At 40.2% G+C, this 17748-nt stretch overlaps 1 protein-coding gene and 1 long non-coding RNA gene across 4 annotated transcripts; one reads left to right on the plus strand and one right to left on the minus strand.

The window, feature by feature from the left end:
- Positions 1-537: 537 nt before the first annotated feature.
- On the minus strand, positions 538-15946 carry LOC127367503 (retinoic acid receptor beta-like). 3 transcript variants are annotated; one of them, XM_051407394.1, is made up of 8 exons: positions 15350-15946; positions 10674-10828; positions 9600-9741; positions 6646-6809; positions 4977-5153; positions 3569-3773; positions 3276-3434; positions 538-2488 (listed from the first exon to the last, which is right to left on the minus strand). In XM_051407394.1, the coding sequence occupies exons 1-8, from the start codon at positions 15516-15518 to the stop codon at positions 2331-2333; spliced, it is 1329 nt and encodes a 442-aa protein (XP_051263354.1). In that variant the 5' UTR covers positions 15519-15946; the 3' UTR covers positions 538-2330. The 3 variants fall into 3 exon arrangements, with proteins under 3 accessions (XP_051263354.1, XP_051263353.1, XP_051263352.1); XM_051407393.1 differs by having other exon boundaries at positions 6646-6812; positions 10674-10825; positions 15350-15943; XM_051407392.1 differs by having other exon boundaries at positions 6646-6812; positions 15350-15942.
- Positions 7605-13703, plus strand: LOC127367504 (uncharacterized). The gene is made up of 2 exons (XR_007885496.1): positions 7605-7861; positions 12702-13703. It is a non-coding gene; the product is annotated as an uncharacterized LOC127367504 (long non-coding RNA).
- Positions 15947-17748: the final 1802 nt, after the last annotated feature.

A 17748-nucleotide genomic window follows, 5' to 3' on the forward strand; every position in this document is an offset into this window, starting at 1 on the left:
ATAAAATGTAAATACTACAAGTATTTTAGAAATGGATTACAGTACTTGAGTAAATGTGATTTACCCCTCTGGTAGTGACGGAGGTTCAACTGCAAAGAGAGTTTCAATTCCAAGAAGCTGGTCAGTCAGAATCAAAATGCTGTTTATTATCTGCTATTTACACATTTTTTAATGTCTGTGCACATAAATAATCTACATATGTGTTATTATCTGTCCTACTTTTGCTCATTTGGCAGCAGAAACTACCTTACTGATGACATTTTAGATAAATATGTGAAAAACCATTAAAACAGCCATATTTCTTCTATAAATGTGGAGTTTATGTACCACTGAACAGATAAACTCAGTGGATTAACTGTGCTGCAGTGCAGTTCCTCACAGAAACCACAAGGGGCAGTACGAACCCGCTTTTTGAGAGAAGATGAACTGACCTCAAACAACCTCACAGCTCCTCCACATGAAACATACTCCGCTGCGTCGACTCAGGACTGATAAAAGCCGGCAGCTTCAGTGGAAACACGAGACAGCAAAGTGAAATCCAGTACACAAGACTTTAATAGATCAACGAAAATGATAAGAAATGTGCTCTGGTCCTGGTTGATCAATGATATGGAGGATTTTGGCACATTTACAATAGGCACATGAGTTTTTACAGTACACAGGCAGCTTGATTAGCCCCTTACAGCTGATATTTCATACACTGAAACAACATCCTTCTGTTTCAACCATCAAACATTTGACCATTTTCTTCCTGTTGCACATTATTATTTTTTTTAAATGTCTTTGTTTTCTTTATTATTAGTATTATTTCTACAGTACAGTATATTTTATTTAGGTAAAATTCATGTACGTATATCTGTGAGAAGGTGATATCAAACACTGATGCAGTTTTTATGTAGAAAACATGTCTTTACAGAGCTCATCATAGTACGGTAAAAAAAAGATCTTTTCACACTGAAAACTGACCATTTCAAACAATATACAGAAAAATGCCGTCTGGGATTCAAACTCTTAGGATGTGTGTGAATGAATTAAGGTGTGTATTGGCTCACTTGCAGTGTACAAACATGTTTGATACTGCAAATAACTTAAGCAGATTTCCAGCAAAATGTACCACAGCTGCAGGGGCGGATGTAGAGGGGCGGATGTAGAGGGGCGGACACCACCTGGACGCCACAGTTTGGTGTCAAAAGCTCTCAAATTTAACACATTCATTTAGATTAATTTTAAGGATAACATGTTAAGACAAGTTCAATGAAAGAAGACATGCATTTGGAGAACTGTCTGAAGATTTGGAAAGAATGTACGGATTTCTAATGTCACCGTTAGATATTTCTATTCAATGCTTTACTAATGTGCCACAATAATGTCATGTTTTTGAGCTTTTAGAAGAATATTCATATTTGATTGTTTGTGATTAAATCAGCGTATATTTCTGCCACCCCATGAATATTTCTCTAGATCCGCCTCTGCACTAAGAAAGAGTTTGACTCTGAACCCTGACAACCATTTAGCAACAACAGTTATTCACATTCTTGCCGAGAGTTGGCGGAGTAGATTTATCCCACTTTTATATAAAGCTGGAGCCAGCAGCCGGTTAGCTTAGCTTAGCACAAAGACTGGAACAGGAGGGAAACAGCTAGCACGGTCCCGTCCAAAGCTATATACGTTTGTTGAACTTTGTTAATGCTTGTTATGAACATTCATCTTTATGAGTAAAAACATCAAGTTTTTGCATAAATTCCCTTTTGCGTAGATAAATCTGCTTAATTCTCTAAAATGTGTTCAAAAAGTTAGTCCAGAGCTTTTTTTTTTTACACATGTGGGCGTCAATAAATTGTGTACAAACAGTAGACTTTGAGAAGTGAACGTAGTATATAGTATATGTAGTATATAAAAATTGAAGTCCATATGTTTGTTTTTACTAACTTTGCTACACTAATGCTAAATGCATTGTTATTTAATGAGGTAAAAATTAATCCATGTGATATCTCATGAATGTATAAATACAGCAGAAAAGCTGGGGGAGTTATTCCCAGTGGTTACGAGGCGTCTGCCAGGAGGGGTTAACGTTTGTGATTAAAACATTACTGCATCATTCTCTCTTTTTTGTCCTCCTCTTGAAGCAGAATTCAAACTCAGAAATTAGCTCATCTTTCATCAGCGTAATTGTCTTTAAACAGAGCGAGCGTGCACTGACAGTTCTCCAACCACAAACTGAGGTAAGACACTCTGGACTGCATCTGGAGTTTATACTGTTTAGTGTCTTCTCTGGGGGAGGGGAGACGGGAGCCAATGTTCGTTGAGCGGCTTCGGCGTAAGAAGTCGGTTCATGTGCTGCTGGGAGATGCTGGGTTCGTGTGCGTGCTGGAGTTCTGCTCCTCCTCCGAGTGTTTCTCCAGGTTCTGCAGATCCTCCAGCATCTCCTCGATCAGCGGGGGCATTGAGCCCGGGATCTCCATCTTCAGCGTCACCACCCTCTCAGCTCCTGTGGATAGTGAAGTGTTAGTATTAGGTTATCAGATGATGTGTTACCGTCCTCCTGTCACAGACCTTTCACTGAGGATTAGAACTACTAGACTCAGACTTACACACTAAATGCAGCAGAGAAGGGAGCAGGTATCCAAGAAAGAAACAGTGTTATATAATTCTGGCAAGTTGTAACAAACTATAATCTGATCTCTTTCTCAAAGCATCTTTTTTATCTTGATGGGAGACTGTTTTTAACCTATGCACGTCCTGAGTCGATGTCTTTGATCTCATTGTCTTTGCCACTAAGCTGCTGATACGGTTAGTTTAAAATGTACAGGCAGTGTCGTGTACACAGGTCTCCAAAGTAAAATGTTATTATAGCTAATAGTGATAATATCTGTAAAACTACCAAAATAAGACTCAAACAGAGTTTTCCTTTAAATAAATCCTATCTAACTTTTGCTGAACAGCAGCTATTGTGGTCATAAGTGGTAATTACGGGATGATGGTGATTGCTAAAATGTAGTGTAACGGTAGTACGACTGGAGAAGAACAATAAAGTCAGACAAGGGGCTCAGTAATGTCCCACAATAAAGTAAGGCTGTAGCAATAAGACCCTTGAGTATACTGAACTGTGTTTTACTACTTTTGTAAGATAATAGTCTTCAGTTTTCTTCAGTCAAAAGTTACATAATCTTGCTTTAATTTAAGTTTCTCTCACTTAAATGATTCTGCAAGTAGTTATTTTACATTCATTTGATGAACTTTATGGGGAATTATCGGGCAGCACAGTGTTTTCTGACCTTTGGCGCTGATGCTGCGCAGGTCCGTGATCTTCATCAGGGCCTTGGGGAACATGAGGGGCATGCTGGGCCGCCGTTTGCGGGAGTAAATCTTCAGCGCCTCCAGCAGCGGCTCCTGCAGCACCTCCACCTTAGACGGCTCCTCCAGGTCCTGACGGTCTGCTCAGACAGACGGAAAAGACAAACGTTAAAACATCCATTCCTTTCCAGGAGTGAATAATAATGTTAAAGGAATACTTGTTAGTTCATTAGTTGGTTTATGTAAGGTTGGACTTTTTCCTGAGCTTCAGTACCTCCAGAGACGAGACAGATGGCGCTGAGGAGGCCGCTCTCTGTGTCGTCCATCTGCAGCGGCAGCAGCTGGCCGGCAAACGTGAACACCTGATCTGTCAGCGGTCCAAATCCGGCGTTGTGGATCTGAGTGCGAGTCAGCGTCAGTCCGTCGGAGAAGGTCATGGTGTCCTGGTCTGGAGTGTAGCGAGTGCAAATCCTCAAGATCTGATTGGAAGAAGAGCAGAGTCAGGAAGAGGAGGGTTTAATAAACATGGAACAAGTATCAGGTTGATTGCACACATTATTATAATATGGGACAATGAAGCCACAGGGAAGCTCTGAAACATATTTAAATGACCTCCCGTGTTTGTTCTAGATGTATTTTTAAAACAAGCTTTGACGTCATGTTTGTACCCGAGTGTGCTTCTCCATTTCATTATCTTGTACATTTCATTTTTTATCAGAATTCAAGGAAAACACAAACTTAAAACTTCCCGTTCCAGTACTTTGGTTTATGACCAAAATACCTGCAGAACTAATGACATTTACATCAGCTGCAGCTGTTGTATTTGTGTTTAAGGCAGAAAGGCAAATATTAGCTAAAGTAAAATGGTGAGAACTATAAAGATCAGTGTGTTTTGAGCATTATGAGCATGTTAGCATGATAATAACAAAGCAGTGCAGTGTCTACTGTGCTTGCACGACTTTTAGCTTTGTCAGCCTCTTCCTGTCAGAAGCTGTTTTGGTATGTGCAATGTGTCTAATTGTAAATCACATTTGAGACTTCACAGTTCAGGCAGGGCCACTGAAACATCAATCTAAACATAATGCTGATTTACACTTTAATTAATGTTAATTGCTCTGCACAGCCCCTGATTAAATTACATTAATACAAATGTTCAGGAACACATGCACGGCCCACTGGACTGTTTATACTGCAGTGTAACGATTAACAGAGTGGCAAAAGACCAGATGAGGAAAACTTGGCAAACAAAACTCCCCGAACACTTCATCAGAATAAAAAGCAGTGAAAATGAAACGCAACAGAGCTTTTGATCGTACGTGGTGCGCTCCCCTGGTGCTATCAGAGAGCAGAGCGACTGATCAGGCCCTGATGGTGATGATGACAGACAGACTTGGCAGTGAATGACGGTGGAGAAGGAGGGAGGATAAAAGAGTAAAACATGTGACAGTCTGCCTCAGGGCGCTGTCTGTCTGCCAGCCTGCCTGTCAGTTTGTCTTTGGCATGAGTGTGGCTGACAACGTGAGTCAAGATCCACAGAAGGTGTGAGATGAATCGCAGTAGGTGAGCTGGGTGTGTGAGTTTAAGTGTTAGCCCCGCCCAGTTTTAAAAAAATAAAACTACTGACAGCTCACTAACTTATTCCTCACTAAGTTTTTCAGAGTAGAAAGTTGTTTTAGACGCACCAGGATGTCCAGACAGGCAGTTTTGAGCAGAGTGATCTGGTCGGCGATGGTCAGGCCGGTGAAACCAGGCACACGCTTGGCAAACTCCACCACCTTCATGATGCACTTGGTGGCGAGCTCGCTGAACTTGTCCCACAGCCCGAGGTCCAGCTGGATCCTGTGGTCTGAGCTGGAGTTCTGGATGCAGGAGAGAAGAATGAAGAATGTCTGTTAGATGTTTAGGTCTTTCAGAAAACCACATAAAATAATGATACGGTTATAAATATAACTTATAATCAACCAGGAAAACATGTTTTTATGGTGTTATAATGGATCATTTTCCTTCAGCTGCTGACTGGTTTACCACACAATGATAATCTAACTTTGACAACAACAAAAGCCCCCATGATGTTTACTTTCAGCTGCATTCATTGATCTTTTTGCCATTTGGGGAAGCACCACAAACTGTACACAATATTGACATCATTGTCACGTTACGAAGTCGATATGCTGAATGTTTTAGCAAACAATTGCTGGTTTGGTGGTAAATATACAGAATGTTTGAGCTGAAACAGGCAGATTTCACACCGATATGCAAAGGCTGCAAATAGGAAGTAACTTTATTTAAGAATATTTAAGTTAATAATTTAACATATAGGATACATTGTCAACAAATTCTAGAAATGAACACTGAGAAAATAAAGAATAAATAAAAATATCAAAACATCAGTGCTGTAAAACTTTTATATACCGGAGAGAAAAACAGTTTTAATAACGTTGTACATTAAATGATAGATACGCCGATACCCATATGATACCAAGATGTCTGCGAGAGGCCGATATTGGCTAATAATATCTAACACAACAGATATAGAGCAACAATAGCATTTATTTGGAGCCGTGTTTTCCACAACCTCCTGTATTTTACCGTATCTGTCTTCACTGTAGCTGCTAGAGTAAAGCTGCAGCACTGTGTTTACTAGGTGTGTCTGCTGCTCGGTGCCGGGCACTAGAGTCCAGAACTTGTCATTACGAATAAAACGTTTCTCATAAGCATAGTAATTTGATTAAAAATACACAACCTCATCGTAAATGCAAAGTAACAGAGTACAGACATTAACTTGACAACAACTACGACCTCTGCACAAAGTATTTAAGGTTTAGGTTTCCACAGGTGTTCATGAGTCAAGTTTTCTAATTACACCCCAAACCAGGAAGGTTTCTTTATTAAACGGAACAATGAGTCAGTCAGTTTGTTATTCCTCCTGTATTTCCTGATTTTACTCATACCTCAAATCATCGCTCACTTCTGCTGACTAATCAAACCACAAACGCATGATGTGAAAAACACACCCTCATACTCTACATAAAGATATATATACATACATATATGTATCTTTTGTAGATAAATAACTCACCTTACACAGCAGTGTTTAATTGATTTAGTTTTGGGACAATTTTTGCAGCTTACATGCACATTTCCTTTTATGTTATATCTTCTATTGGCTAACCCTAAAATGGAAATAACCTTTACAATTCTTGTTGTCCTTCAGCTTCTCTCCATAAAATCTAAATGAAATGCACCACTGGTCTTAGAGGACAGCTTTGATCTCTTCCTCTCTGCTTTCTGATTGTTTTCTCTCTGTAGAGGAAACTTATTTTAACAGTCAGGTCTCGTGGCGCGACTCACTGTGGTGTATTTTCCCAGCTGGCAGAGAGAGGGGAAGGTCTCTCTGTGAGCCCTGCAGATCTTCTCCACTATCAAGCCGAGCTCCGCCGTCAATTCGTACGTCTCCATGATGGTCATCTTCACCTCTTCCTTCTTCCCCTTCCTCCGGTTTCTGTCGTTTCTCACTGCTGAGGGAAAAAGAGTGACACAGCTTGTGTTTAACAGGAAATAACTGAAACTAAACAAACTTTTATAAGTTATTCTTTCTAGAATTTAAATTGTATATTACATCGAAATGGAAGGCGACCTGCGGTGTCTGTAGATTAAAAAGGATAGATCTAAAGTAATGAAAACACAAAGATTCTTATATTTAGGTGATTATAAACTAATGAAAACATACCTATGAATATTATATTCTATTTTTGGAAAAACTTCTCACAGTGTGAGGTTTTAATCAGGGCTTTACCAACAGACCAAAAGTACAAATATCTGTATGTAGACAGTTTGTGGACAGGAGTTTCCATGCAGTTTAATTACTGAGGTTTAAAGACCAGTCACTAAGAGTAACGCCTCCACCAACATACAATGGATGTAAAAGGAATTTCAACAGTGGGGTTTTTAAAGCGTTTAAAAATAAAGCTGTAGAGAACAGTTTCCACTGAAAGCAGCTGGCAGTGACCTGTGTGGATTATTCTGTTACTTCAGGGAGCACGTGAAGCCGGCTAACGCAGCCTAAACCAGGTTAACCTTTTATAACCGCTTCGGTAACGGTGTCAACTTGTTTCAGTGCGTCCTACTGACTTGGCTCAGGCAGCTATGCACATGTCAGAGGAGCTCAGGATTACGCAACACCTCCGTCTCTGCTTCCCTCCCCTCGCCCCCCCACCCCCCCCACACAATCCTCCCTCTCTCTGTGGATGCCCTACATCCAGTCGTCATTGTGTAAACATCGCGAGTGATATCATATTACTCACTAACAGAAGCAGTTACATAGCATCCATCTGTCTGCTACATGTGATGTATTTATGTAATGTGCGTGTGTGTCTGAGTGTCGGGGAGCAACAGTGAGAACATGTGGATGGGTGGATCCTTTTCGCTGCCGCCCTATCGATGCCCGCGGCTTCCTCCACATAACACACACTCTGCTATCTAGGTCACTGCACACACAGTTTTGACTTTGTTTCTGTTCCACAATCGAGGCGCTAGAGTGCTGCTGGAGTTCACAGAGTCCTTCTCAGTGAGTCATTTAAAAATCTATTTCATTCAACTCTAAAAAAGGAATATTTTTCACTGCTGCCACTGATTTTGTCTGAACATGCAGTTGGTATCAGTTTGACTTTCTGAGGTTGTAAGACTTCTATTCTGTATCCAGAAGCTCTTTTACACTGAATGATAAAACATTAAATCTAATGAAACTAGTCTTTCTCTGGTCTAGATGCAGTTTCACATTGACAGGAACATAACTCTGGTGGAGAAACCCAAAATCATCTGTCATTTCACTTTGATTTAATGTAATGTTTTACCCCCAAAAAAGGTCACATTTAATGATATTTACTCTTAAAGATCCCCTCTAGACACGTATTACAACATACAGTCTGATGGAACAATAATGTGCGTCCTTCTACCTCATTAAAAATGACAGAATCTATGATTTGTTAATATCTAAAGTTTACCAGCCGGACACAAGATGTCTCTGTAAAGGCCATTATCGGTGTACGTGCAGTGGTGGCTTCAAGTTTCACGCAGTTGCACAGTGGACCAGGTTTGACTTCAAAACTATTTGCAATGTCACAAATCATGCTCGTAGGCCTCGCCCCTTAAAATCTGATTATCAATGAGCTCAGAGAAACTTTCCACTTTCAGCGGATGAATGTGAAAACATCTTAGTCAAACTGCAAATACATCAATCTGCGTGAAGCCATGTAGGAAAAGAGTGAAAACACATTTGGGTGGAGGGGGATTTGTAGGAGATCTATTATCAGCATCATATTTTGTCAGTTCTGTGATCTGTTTCGCTGTGTTGTGTCAAAAGCAACCACTGCTGCTTATAATGCTGAGAGTGTTTAACAAACAGAGTTTCTCTCATCTGGAATTTGGCGATTTAGTCAGTAAACAAACTGGCCAAGGGAAGAGGGATATAATATATAAACATTAGGAGAGCTAACCCTTAACGCTGTGAAAAAATGTGTCTTTATAAAGTTAAAGGAGGTCGGGGATGGATTCCATGTCATAAGATGTATCGCCAATGTTTAATTTGCAGGGTTAAGCTCTCCTTTGTGGTTTGAGGAAATTTTCCTACTTCTCAACACTGTGTCTACACAGCCTGTGTAGCAAAAGCAGCACGTTATTAGCAGCAGCAGACGCTTCAGTCAGTCTGTGTCACTGTATTCAGTTATGAGTGACTGGCAGCACTCAGAGCCTGACACACAAACACTGTAGTTATATATGTAAACGGAGGAAAATAGACCTGAAGTGTAAAAATATGCTCTTCATGAGATGTTATGCAGCCTGTGTAGAGATGGACTGATTCAAATAGGAGTGTATCTGATTTTAGGACCGATAGAGTTTTGTATTTAGACCGCCACTCGTGGTTTCTATAATCTAAATCTGCCTTTCTTGCACTCAGCTTTTATGAATCACTTATGTAACATGTGACTGGTTTTAGAAAAACAAAAGATAAACCTGAGCTGATAATTCACATTTATGACACTGACCTTTCAGTCACCTCTGATATCTTTCTCTCTTTCTGATCAATATGTGATCCATTGGCTACTATCTACCCCGTCCTTGAACGTCTCATAATTCCCTCTAAGGGTATTCACATTTTTTAAGAGTAAGATAAATCCTCTTATGGATAGTGAATATCTAATTATAGCACTCTAACAAAATGCTGTGACAGATCCCACATATTTCCAGGAGGATCTTTTAGTTCAATGAGCCTCACGAGAGCTCCGGTGTGTGAATCTGTCACTTACATTCTCTGGACATTCCCACGGCGAAGCACCTCTGGAGCCGGCAGTACTGACAGCGGTTCCTGGTGATCTTGTTGATGATGCAGTTTCTGTCTCGGTGGCAGGTGTACACCATGTTTTTCTGCACGCTGCGGCGGAAGAAGCCCTGCAGAGGCAACAGGGAGAGTAAAGAGAAGATATTAATGATTTAAGAGTATGAAAATAATCCTGCCTAAATGTCAACGGCCAGTAATCGTTTCCGACAGTGTTAGAGTTTATAGTGATATTGGTGTTTTGTCTGTGCAAATACAGCAATCAATAACTGATTAATGTAACAATAAAACATTCTGTATGAATGTATTTTGCATAAAGAAAATTACTGCTGTAAAGAAACCTTTAATAACACCAGAAAACACTAAGAAGTTACACTTACTTGTCTTTTCTTGTTAGTGTGTGTGTATAAAATCTGTCAATAAAATTAAAACCAATTCCAATCATCAGTTTTAACAATGACACTACAATTTAAAGTTAACATTTGTGCCTTTAAAAATGTTGATTTTTCATCAGAAACTTAAATTTAGTTAGAAACACAAAAGAAACTGTACGGTTAAAACACCTACAAACAAAACAAAAACATAAATGTCTGTGAAATTACACAAAACAGATTGTTTACAAGAGGAAATTGTGTGTTGATGTTGTCTAGAAGGATTTCAGTGTCACTGTAATATTGACTGAACACCATGTTGTTTCACACACGTGGTCTATCAGGACAAAGTTCAGGACCTGTGGTGATGTTGCTGTTTTCTCTGAGCAAATACAGCAATCAATATCTGACTAATGTGACAGAACACAATAAAAACAATCTGTAAAAAGAAACATACATTATTTTATTTTTCTTTGGTTTGGAGCTTTGGAGTCAATGAGACATCTTCCTCTTTTAGAGCGCGGCACACATTTACACAATGACTGACCGCATGAAAAGAAAACCTTGGAGAGAATACGGTTTTGTGTTGTCCACTTTACTGGAGCGTAACAGAGGTGATTTCTTTTCAGCGAGGAGCTCACTGTGAAGTGGACCACGGAGGCTTGACATGTTACCTTGCAGCCCTCGCAGGCGCTGACGCCATAGTGGTAGCCCGAGGACTTGTCTTGACACACAAAACAGGGCTTGTAAGTGCGAGGAGGGGGCAGCGGGGAAGGGGGGCTGGCGAAGTGGTCGTCCGAGCTGGAGCTGGAGCTCCGGCTTCCGACTGCTGCAAACACACAATATGACACTCATAAACAAGCACAGCAGGGAGAATGTAACATGCTGTCATTGATATGTTTAAACCAGGAGTTTGAAACTCAAACTGTCTCGGGGCCACTGCTGGTATTCTCATTACGTCGTAGGAGGGCCACTTCACTGTTCAAGTACTGCAAGAAAGTGTAATATTCTGAAAATACTCCCAAAAACAGCAAACCAGCAGCTTCTATACATTTTTATATCATCTTTGGTTGTCCGCAGCAACAACAAACGAAGGCCCCCTTTGCCATTATTTTGTGCCAAACAAAACAGAATCTTTATTTTATTTTAATCGTATATGAAAGGGTAGTTTACATCGATATGAAACACAGCCTGTGTAGCGAAAGCAGCACGTTATTAGCAGCAACAGACGCTTCAGTCAGTCTGTGTCGCTGTATTCAGTTTTGAGTGACTGACAGCACTCAGAGCCTGACACACAAACACTGTAGTTATATATGTAAACGGAGGAAAATAGACCTGAAGTGTAAAAATATGCTCATCACGAACTGTTACGCAACCTGTGTAGAGATGGATTGATTCAAATAGGAGTGTATCTGCTTTTAGGATAAAGCTTTGTATTTAGCCTTTCTTGCACTCAGCTTTTATGAATGATTTATGTAACATGTGACTGGTTGTGCAAAATCACAAAAGATAAGCCTGAGCTGATAATTCACCTTTATGACACGGACCAGGTGCTTACTCTACAACCACAACAAATCTGAGGACTCACCTGTAGGCAGCGGTTCATGTGAAAGTTTCATGTTACGATTATCCAGGCTGAAATAATTCATATATATCAACGAGATAAAAATGATAGTATTTACACAAATCCTGTTTAACCTTTGTTGTGGGGGATTCAATGAGCCTTTAGCCACATTGACAGGTGTAGGATTTTGGAAAGGTGCAAGCTCCTACTACTCTTAATCAATAAAGTACTGCACATGGGCGAGATAGACAGCTTTTTCAAGTCACGTGTGAGGATATTTACCATTATTACAACAGAATAATAATAGAAATTCACCACAAAATACTTATCGGAGTGCTTTTTTTTGCGATATGCGATTATATCATCCCATCCCGACTCACCTGCGAGCTGCAACAAACTAAGTGAGGAAGCAGAAACCTCGTCTGACACACAGTGCAGTTGAATGACTCCACACAGGTAAATATAAAGACTACACTGAAGGGCAAGACTCTCTCAGACCACCGACGCATGGACACACATCGTCATGAACTTTACTGACCACATGCTTGCTTCCCAGAGGATGAACCATTGACCTTTCTCAGAGGCCAAAATGTCAATATCCACACAGGATATCTACGAGATGAGCGCAGATTGCACTGAACTTTGCTGAGCACATTCATGCTCCCAATGGATTAACACTTAATTTTAATTTCCTGGTGTGATTACCGCTGCCTCACAATACAGATACGGCTCAAGAACAGCTTCATTTTCATTCAACCTCACTCAGAGAACATACTGAAGAACAAGAGCTGAGCGTTAATCCAAAGGAGGTAAAGTCAAAAGCGTCACTAAACGGACAGAAATCGCTTGTAAATTAAATATTTATACAAAGATAAAGTGAGTATGTGGAAAAGTGGAGTAAAAACAAGTACATTTTACTAGCTGAGAAGCTGTGTTCGTCCTTACAAAGCCTCTGCTGAACTCTCAGGCTGTTCAGTTTCATAAAGCTGCTACGAGATCTTCTTCTGGTAGAATAAGAAGTAGAATTTACTCTCTCTGATATATACAGCTATTGTAGCTCCTCTTTAACCTCCATTTTCTTCCAGCTGAATGTATAATTTCTCTCCTTCATTCCCAACAATCAACCCTCCCACTTTAGAACCACTTTTGAGAGGATTGCTCCAATCTGTGGGGCTCAGCCTTCCCCCCCGCCAGGCCCTCGGATCACCTCCACCTCCTCCAACGCTGACAGAAAACGAAGAAAGACGGTTTTGAAAAGGGGGCCAAAATGAGAAAAATTGCTCATCTACATCCCCTTGAACCCGTGGCCTCCGGTTGAACCTGGAATCAGCGGGTCAAACGAGGACACCCCTTCACCACCACCCTCCCCACCATCGGCCCGAGCGCTCTCCCAACGCAAAACAATGCAGGAGCATGCCACGAGCCCAGCTGACTGATGAGAGGGGAGGAGAGGGAGGGAGAAAGTGATTTGGTCGGGGGAAGGAGGGGAACGAGGCTGCCCCCCCGAAATCCCAATTTAGGTGGTTTTATTTTAATGTATGCGACGATGCATCGAGAAGAGGAGGAAAGGAAGTTTGAACGGCAGCAAAAAGTGAACTAAAAGCTGCATCGTGTGGTTGAACATATTCATGGATGTTATATAAATGTTAGTTTTGGGTATAAATTGCTATTTGGAACGAGGATCTGGGCTCTTTTTTTGTGATCAACCTAATTTTGTGTTGTGCTAAATACGGTAGAAGCATCTTCTGTTGCAGCTTGTTTTCATTATTGATTAATCTGCTGGTTATTTTCTCTATTAATCTATTATTCTTTAATATATCATCATTTTCCCAGCGTCCAAACAACAGTGGAAGCTTAAAAGACTGTTTAATTTACTCTTAATATGACCAAGAAAAGCTTAAAATCCTCACATTGGAGACGCTGGAACCAGCAACGTTTATGTATTTTTGCTTTAAAAAAATAACTGAAGCTATTAATCCAATATCAAAAGGGTTCTCGGTTAATTTTCTTTAATTGTTGCAGCTATAGGTTACTTATTTATGTAATTTGTTTATGTACTTTGGTCCCACCATGACATTACTGTATACCCCACTGTCGAACATTTTAAAAGTATAAATAAAATAAAATTTGTATCTTTTCATGGTGAAAAATTCTCATTAAGTCAAAGAAAAATGTGCTTTATGTGGATTTTCTTCCCTGTTTCGGCGCCTGAGACGTAAAAGCAGCAACAATATGTGGTTGGATGTAACAAAGTAATGTACTTACATATTATTTTGAGGTAATTGTACGTGAATAAAGTCCTATTTTATATTACTTTATACTTTTAAAGTGAAATACTGACCTTCTTACTCTGCTACATTCATCTGACAGCTGTAGTTATGAGTTTTTGTTACATAAAAAACAACTTTTCTGTACATCAAACACATCAAACAATCTAATAATATCACATATAATACATATATTTATTTACATTTGTTGTGCTGGCGCTTTTAACCAGCAGCAAAAAGTCTGGCTCTCCTCTGACCTGGTGAGCTGGTGACCGTCCGGTGAACCCGAGGTGACCCCAAACTGACCGGCCCCGTTCACCCCGTCCCAAACACAGACCACCACACTGTCACAAACTCGCTCACATACAGTAACCCTGTCTTCTTTCTGCTCTCCGTGTCCCCTTTTCTGTTCAAAAGAAAACCTTTTCCGCAAGAGGAAAACTCGCTGTAGAGCTCGTAGAATGAGGGGACACTTTACTTTAACCCCCCTTTATAAGGCATTTATAAAGAGGATATAAAACATTTAATGAATGAGTTATAACGCATAGGCCTCTCCTATGAACTGTGTTTCTACTGTATTATCATTCATTATGTGTTTATACACCAGCCTCTACTTGTGGGCGCCCACATGAGTTGTTGTTGAAAAAAAATACATGAATAAACACAACTACATTTAACCACTTATTAAATGTTTATACACGACTTGTAAATGTTAAATAACGGGGCTTTTAGAGAAAATGAAAACCAGGTTAATTCAAATTAATATTAATCAATGGATCTACTGTATTAAAGTTTATACATTTATCTGTTTCACGTCAGTTTTTGTATTTATTTTAATATTATCTTGTTTTTGTAAAGTAAAGTAAACTTAACACTCTCCTCCTCAGCTTTTACTTTGATTAGATGGGTTTATGGCCCTTTACTTATTTTATTTAACTATTAATTTTATTGTATTCATGCTCTTGTTGTTGGTCTATATCACTGTTTGTTTTACATTTATTTTATTAATTAATTGTCATAAATGTCACAGCTCGTGTGCCTCAGTACCTGTTGTTATTATCTTGTTCCAATTGCAGTGCCCTGTATGAAAGGTGCTGCACACAAATAAAGCCTGATTGACTGATTGATTGATTGATTGATTGATTGAAACCAGGCTGTGGAAAAGTAACATGTTAACAACAATGCAGTGGATTTATCTCATGCATGTCTGCCTATCTGTGCACCCTAATGTTTTTAAATGTTATTATGCTGTAACAGCTAAATGTAAAACAGTAAGATACTCGATTATATTTAATATATTACATAAAAGCTACACATTGCTGCCTTATTGGTTAAAGTCTTGGTGAGTAAACTTATTAAAGAAAGTATTGTTGAGGGTCTTGTAATGCCCCCTTTTTGAGGTTCCTTATTTTGACTTAACATAATTCTGTTTTGATAGTAAGCTGATATATTTCCCTTAGACATGAGGCCACAGATTCACCCAAACAACACGAAGACCACATCAGTTTTTCCAACTCACACTGCGAGCACCGGTGCTGCTGCCAGTCCGCCTCCATCAGCTCCGGGAAGAAGGCTGACAAGTCCTGCTCCTGCTCCTGCTCCTGCAGCATGCAAGCAGGGCTGGACGCGGTGTAGAAGTCCATGATTTCTCCGGGACCGAAAGCTTGAAATTCCAGATAATCGAACATGATCTGGTTTTCAGTCTCAGCGATGTCCGTCTGGAGATGTTGTCCACATGTGCAAGGCTCTCTCTCTCTCTGCAGCTTATATAAATAAATATATATATATATAATTTTAAATGCAAACGGTGTTTTAGCAGCAAAACATATCAAAAGCAGCGTGTGCGCTTCAGGGACCGACTTGCATTTCCCACAAAGTGTCAGAAATTGTTTGCATGTTTGCAGCGGACTGTAGTCCTCCTCCAGCAGAGAGGCAGCGGTTGAAACGCATCCAGATCTGGACGCTGTTTTGCATAACAAAGTTTGTCCCGGGACTTCTTCCTTCCTTATCTCTTCTTTATTGACGAATGTCTCAACTCAACCTGCTTCGTACCAGTTATGTCAGAGCGACCGATGGTGTTACCTAATGTATGCGAGTGAACTCTCCGTGAACCTCCGCCGCAGCTGACCTTCACATGACCCAGCCGCCGTCTGACATCAGCGGCGGCGGCGGAGGAGGCGAAGCACCGAAGACCCTCCACTCGAGGGAAAATATCAATCCTGTGGTGGATAAAAATAACCTCCGTCGATGTTTAACGTAAAAAAGTATCATAATTAATACAGAATTTAACGAGATATTGTCGTTTTTAGTGTGTTCGTCTTTGGCGACTACATTACCCACAATGCAACCCGACACCGACTGACGGTTGGAGATTCGCGGTTAATGTAGCTTTGAGCCGTTAGCCTCGGACAGAGATTCAGAGCCGACCACAGTTATCTGGTAAACTCACTTCTCTACACCTCCACATTTCTTTCAGTTTCATAATTGTAGTTTTAAATGAAGGCAGAATATTTAAGTTTATTAGACAGCAGCTGTTCGCTAACTTACTCGGAAAAGTTTGAAAATGAAAACGATCTCTGATCACGATAAAAGTCTACGTGCACCTGAACAGGTTGAGTAAATGTATACTAATCTATAAATATGTCTTATCTTAACAGTAAAGCGTGTTATTGTTCACATATTTACCGGAATTTTACCAAACGTCATAGTTTATTTTAACCATTTCAGACAAACCAGCGCATCCAAAAAAGCCTTTCCATCCATGTATTTGATCGGAAATGTATTTATTTTAAGTCCTGATGTTGAGTTTCATGGTCTCGAGTGCTAGCAGTGGTGTGCCTTGTTTTAAGCTTGGACGTAATGTCTTTTCTTTTAGAGATATTCAGGTTTTAGCCCTGGATTCATGGCTTGCCATAAAGGAGCACTTGTCTGTTTTAAATTCAAAGCAAAGTAGATTCGCTGATGTTCCAGTATTGGCATTTCATGATTAAAACCATGTGGCCTTTTAAGAAATCAATACTTTTTAGGCTCTGTTTCTCTTCATTCACGTCCACTTCAATTCTTGATCCTTGACTTTAAGTTAGAAATATTTGCAGTTAGGGGGATCCATAATTAAATCTACCGCAAGATAAAGTAGGTCAGCTGCAAGATGGGTTGGTGGGTGGGGGAAGGAAATCTGTTCTACTTGAAAATAATGGACCTAATTTACAACATTCATCAACTGGAAATGACTGAAAACAAGTCCCCTGCCTTTAACATCCTCAAACAAAAAAAGATATACAGAGAAAAGGATTTTAATGCATCGTCTAAAAATAAAAATAAAAAGAGTGTTACAGGCGGACGACGCCAAAGAAGAATGTTTTGTTTGAAAATATAAATACACTTGATCTCCTTCAATGCCACTGCTAAACCCATTGAGGCGTAGAGGCAGCACCGATCCAATGTTAAAGGAGGCTAATTACTCCCAGGATCTCCCACACTCCAGGGAGGCCAGGTCATCCAGAGGACAGGCATGTGAAACATTCCTGTAGCCTGCTGCTGGACCTCCCTCCCAGCTCAGTCTTCCCCTGTCCTCCTTTCTCCTCCTTCATCCATCCTCCCCCTGCTCCTCATCTTCCACCTCTTCCCTCGGTCCCATTTGTTTTCTACTCTCTGGGAGGAGTGCATCTATTCAGCCATTCATCACTCATTTTTTTGTGGCAGGGGGTTGGGAGGTACTGACTTGTTCAGATTAAAAACAGAGAGTCTACAGCCGAACTATCGGTCTTAACTATCTTTTATCTTATTCACTGGTTACTTTGGCACGTGTACGTCAGGTTAACTTTCCCACCTCCAATAAAGTGCAGCACACAACTGCTACGAATGAGACATCATCCATCATTCATCATCCTAGGGCCGCCCCCTATCAGTCGCCCGAGT

This window comes from Dicentrarchus labrax, unplaced genomic scaffold, assembly GCF_905237075.1.
Source record: "Dicentrarchus labrax unplaced genomic scaffold, dlabrax2021, whole genome shotgun sequence".
In the NCBI taxonomy this organism is placed as follows: Eukaryota; Metazoa; Chordata; class Actinopteri; family Moronidae; genus Dicentrarchus; species Dicentrarchus labrax.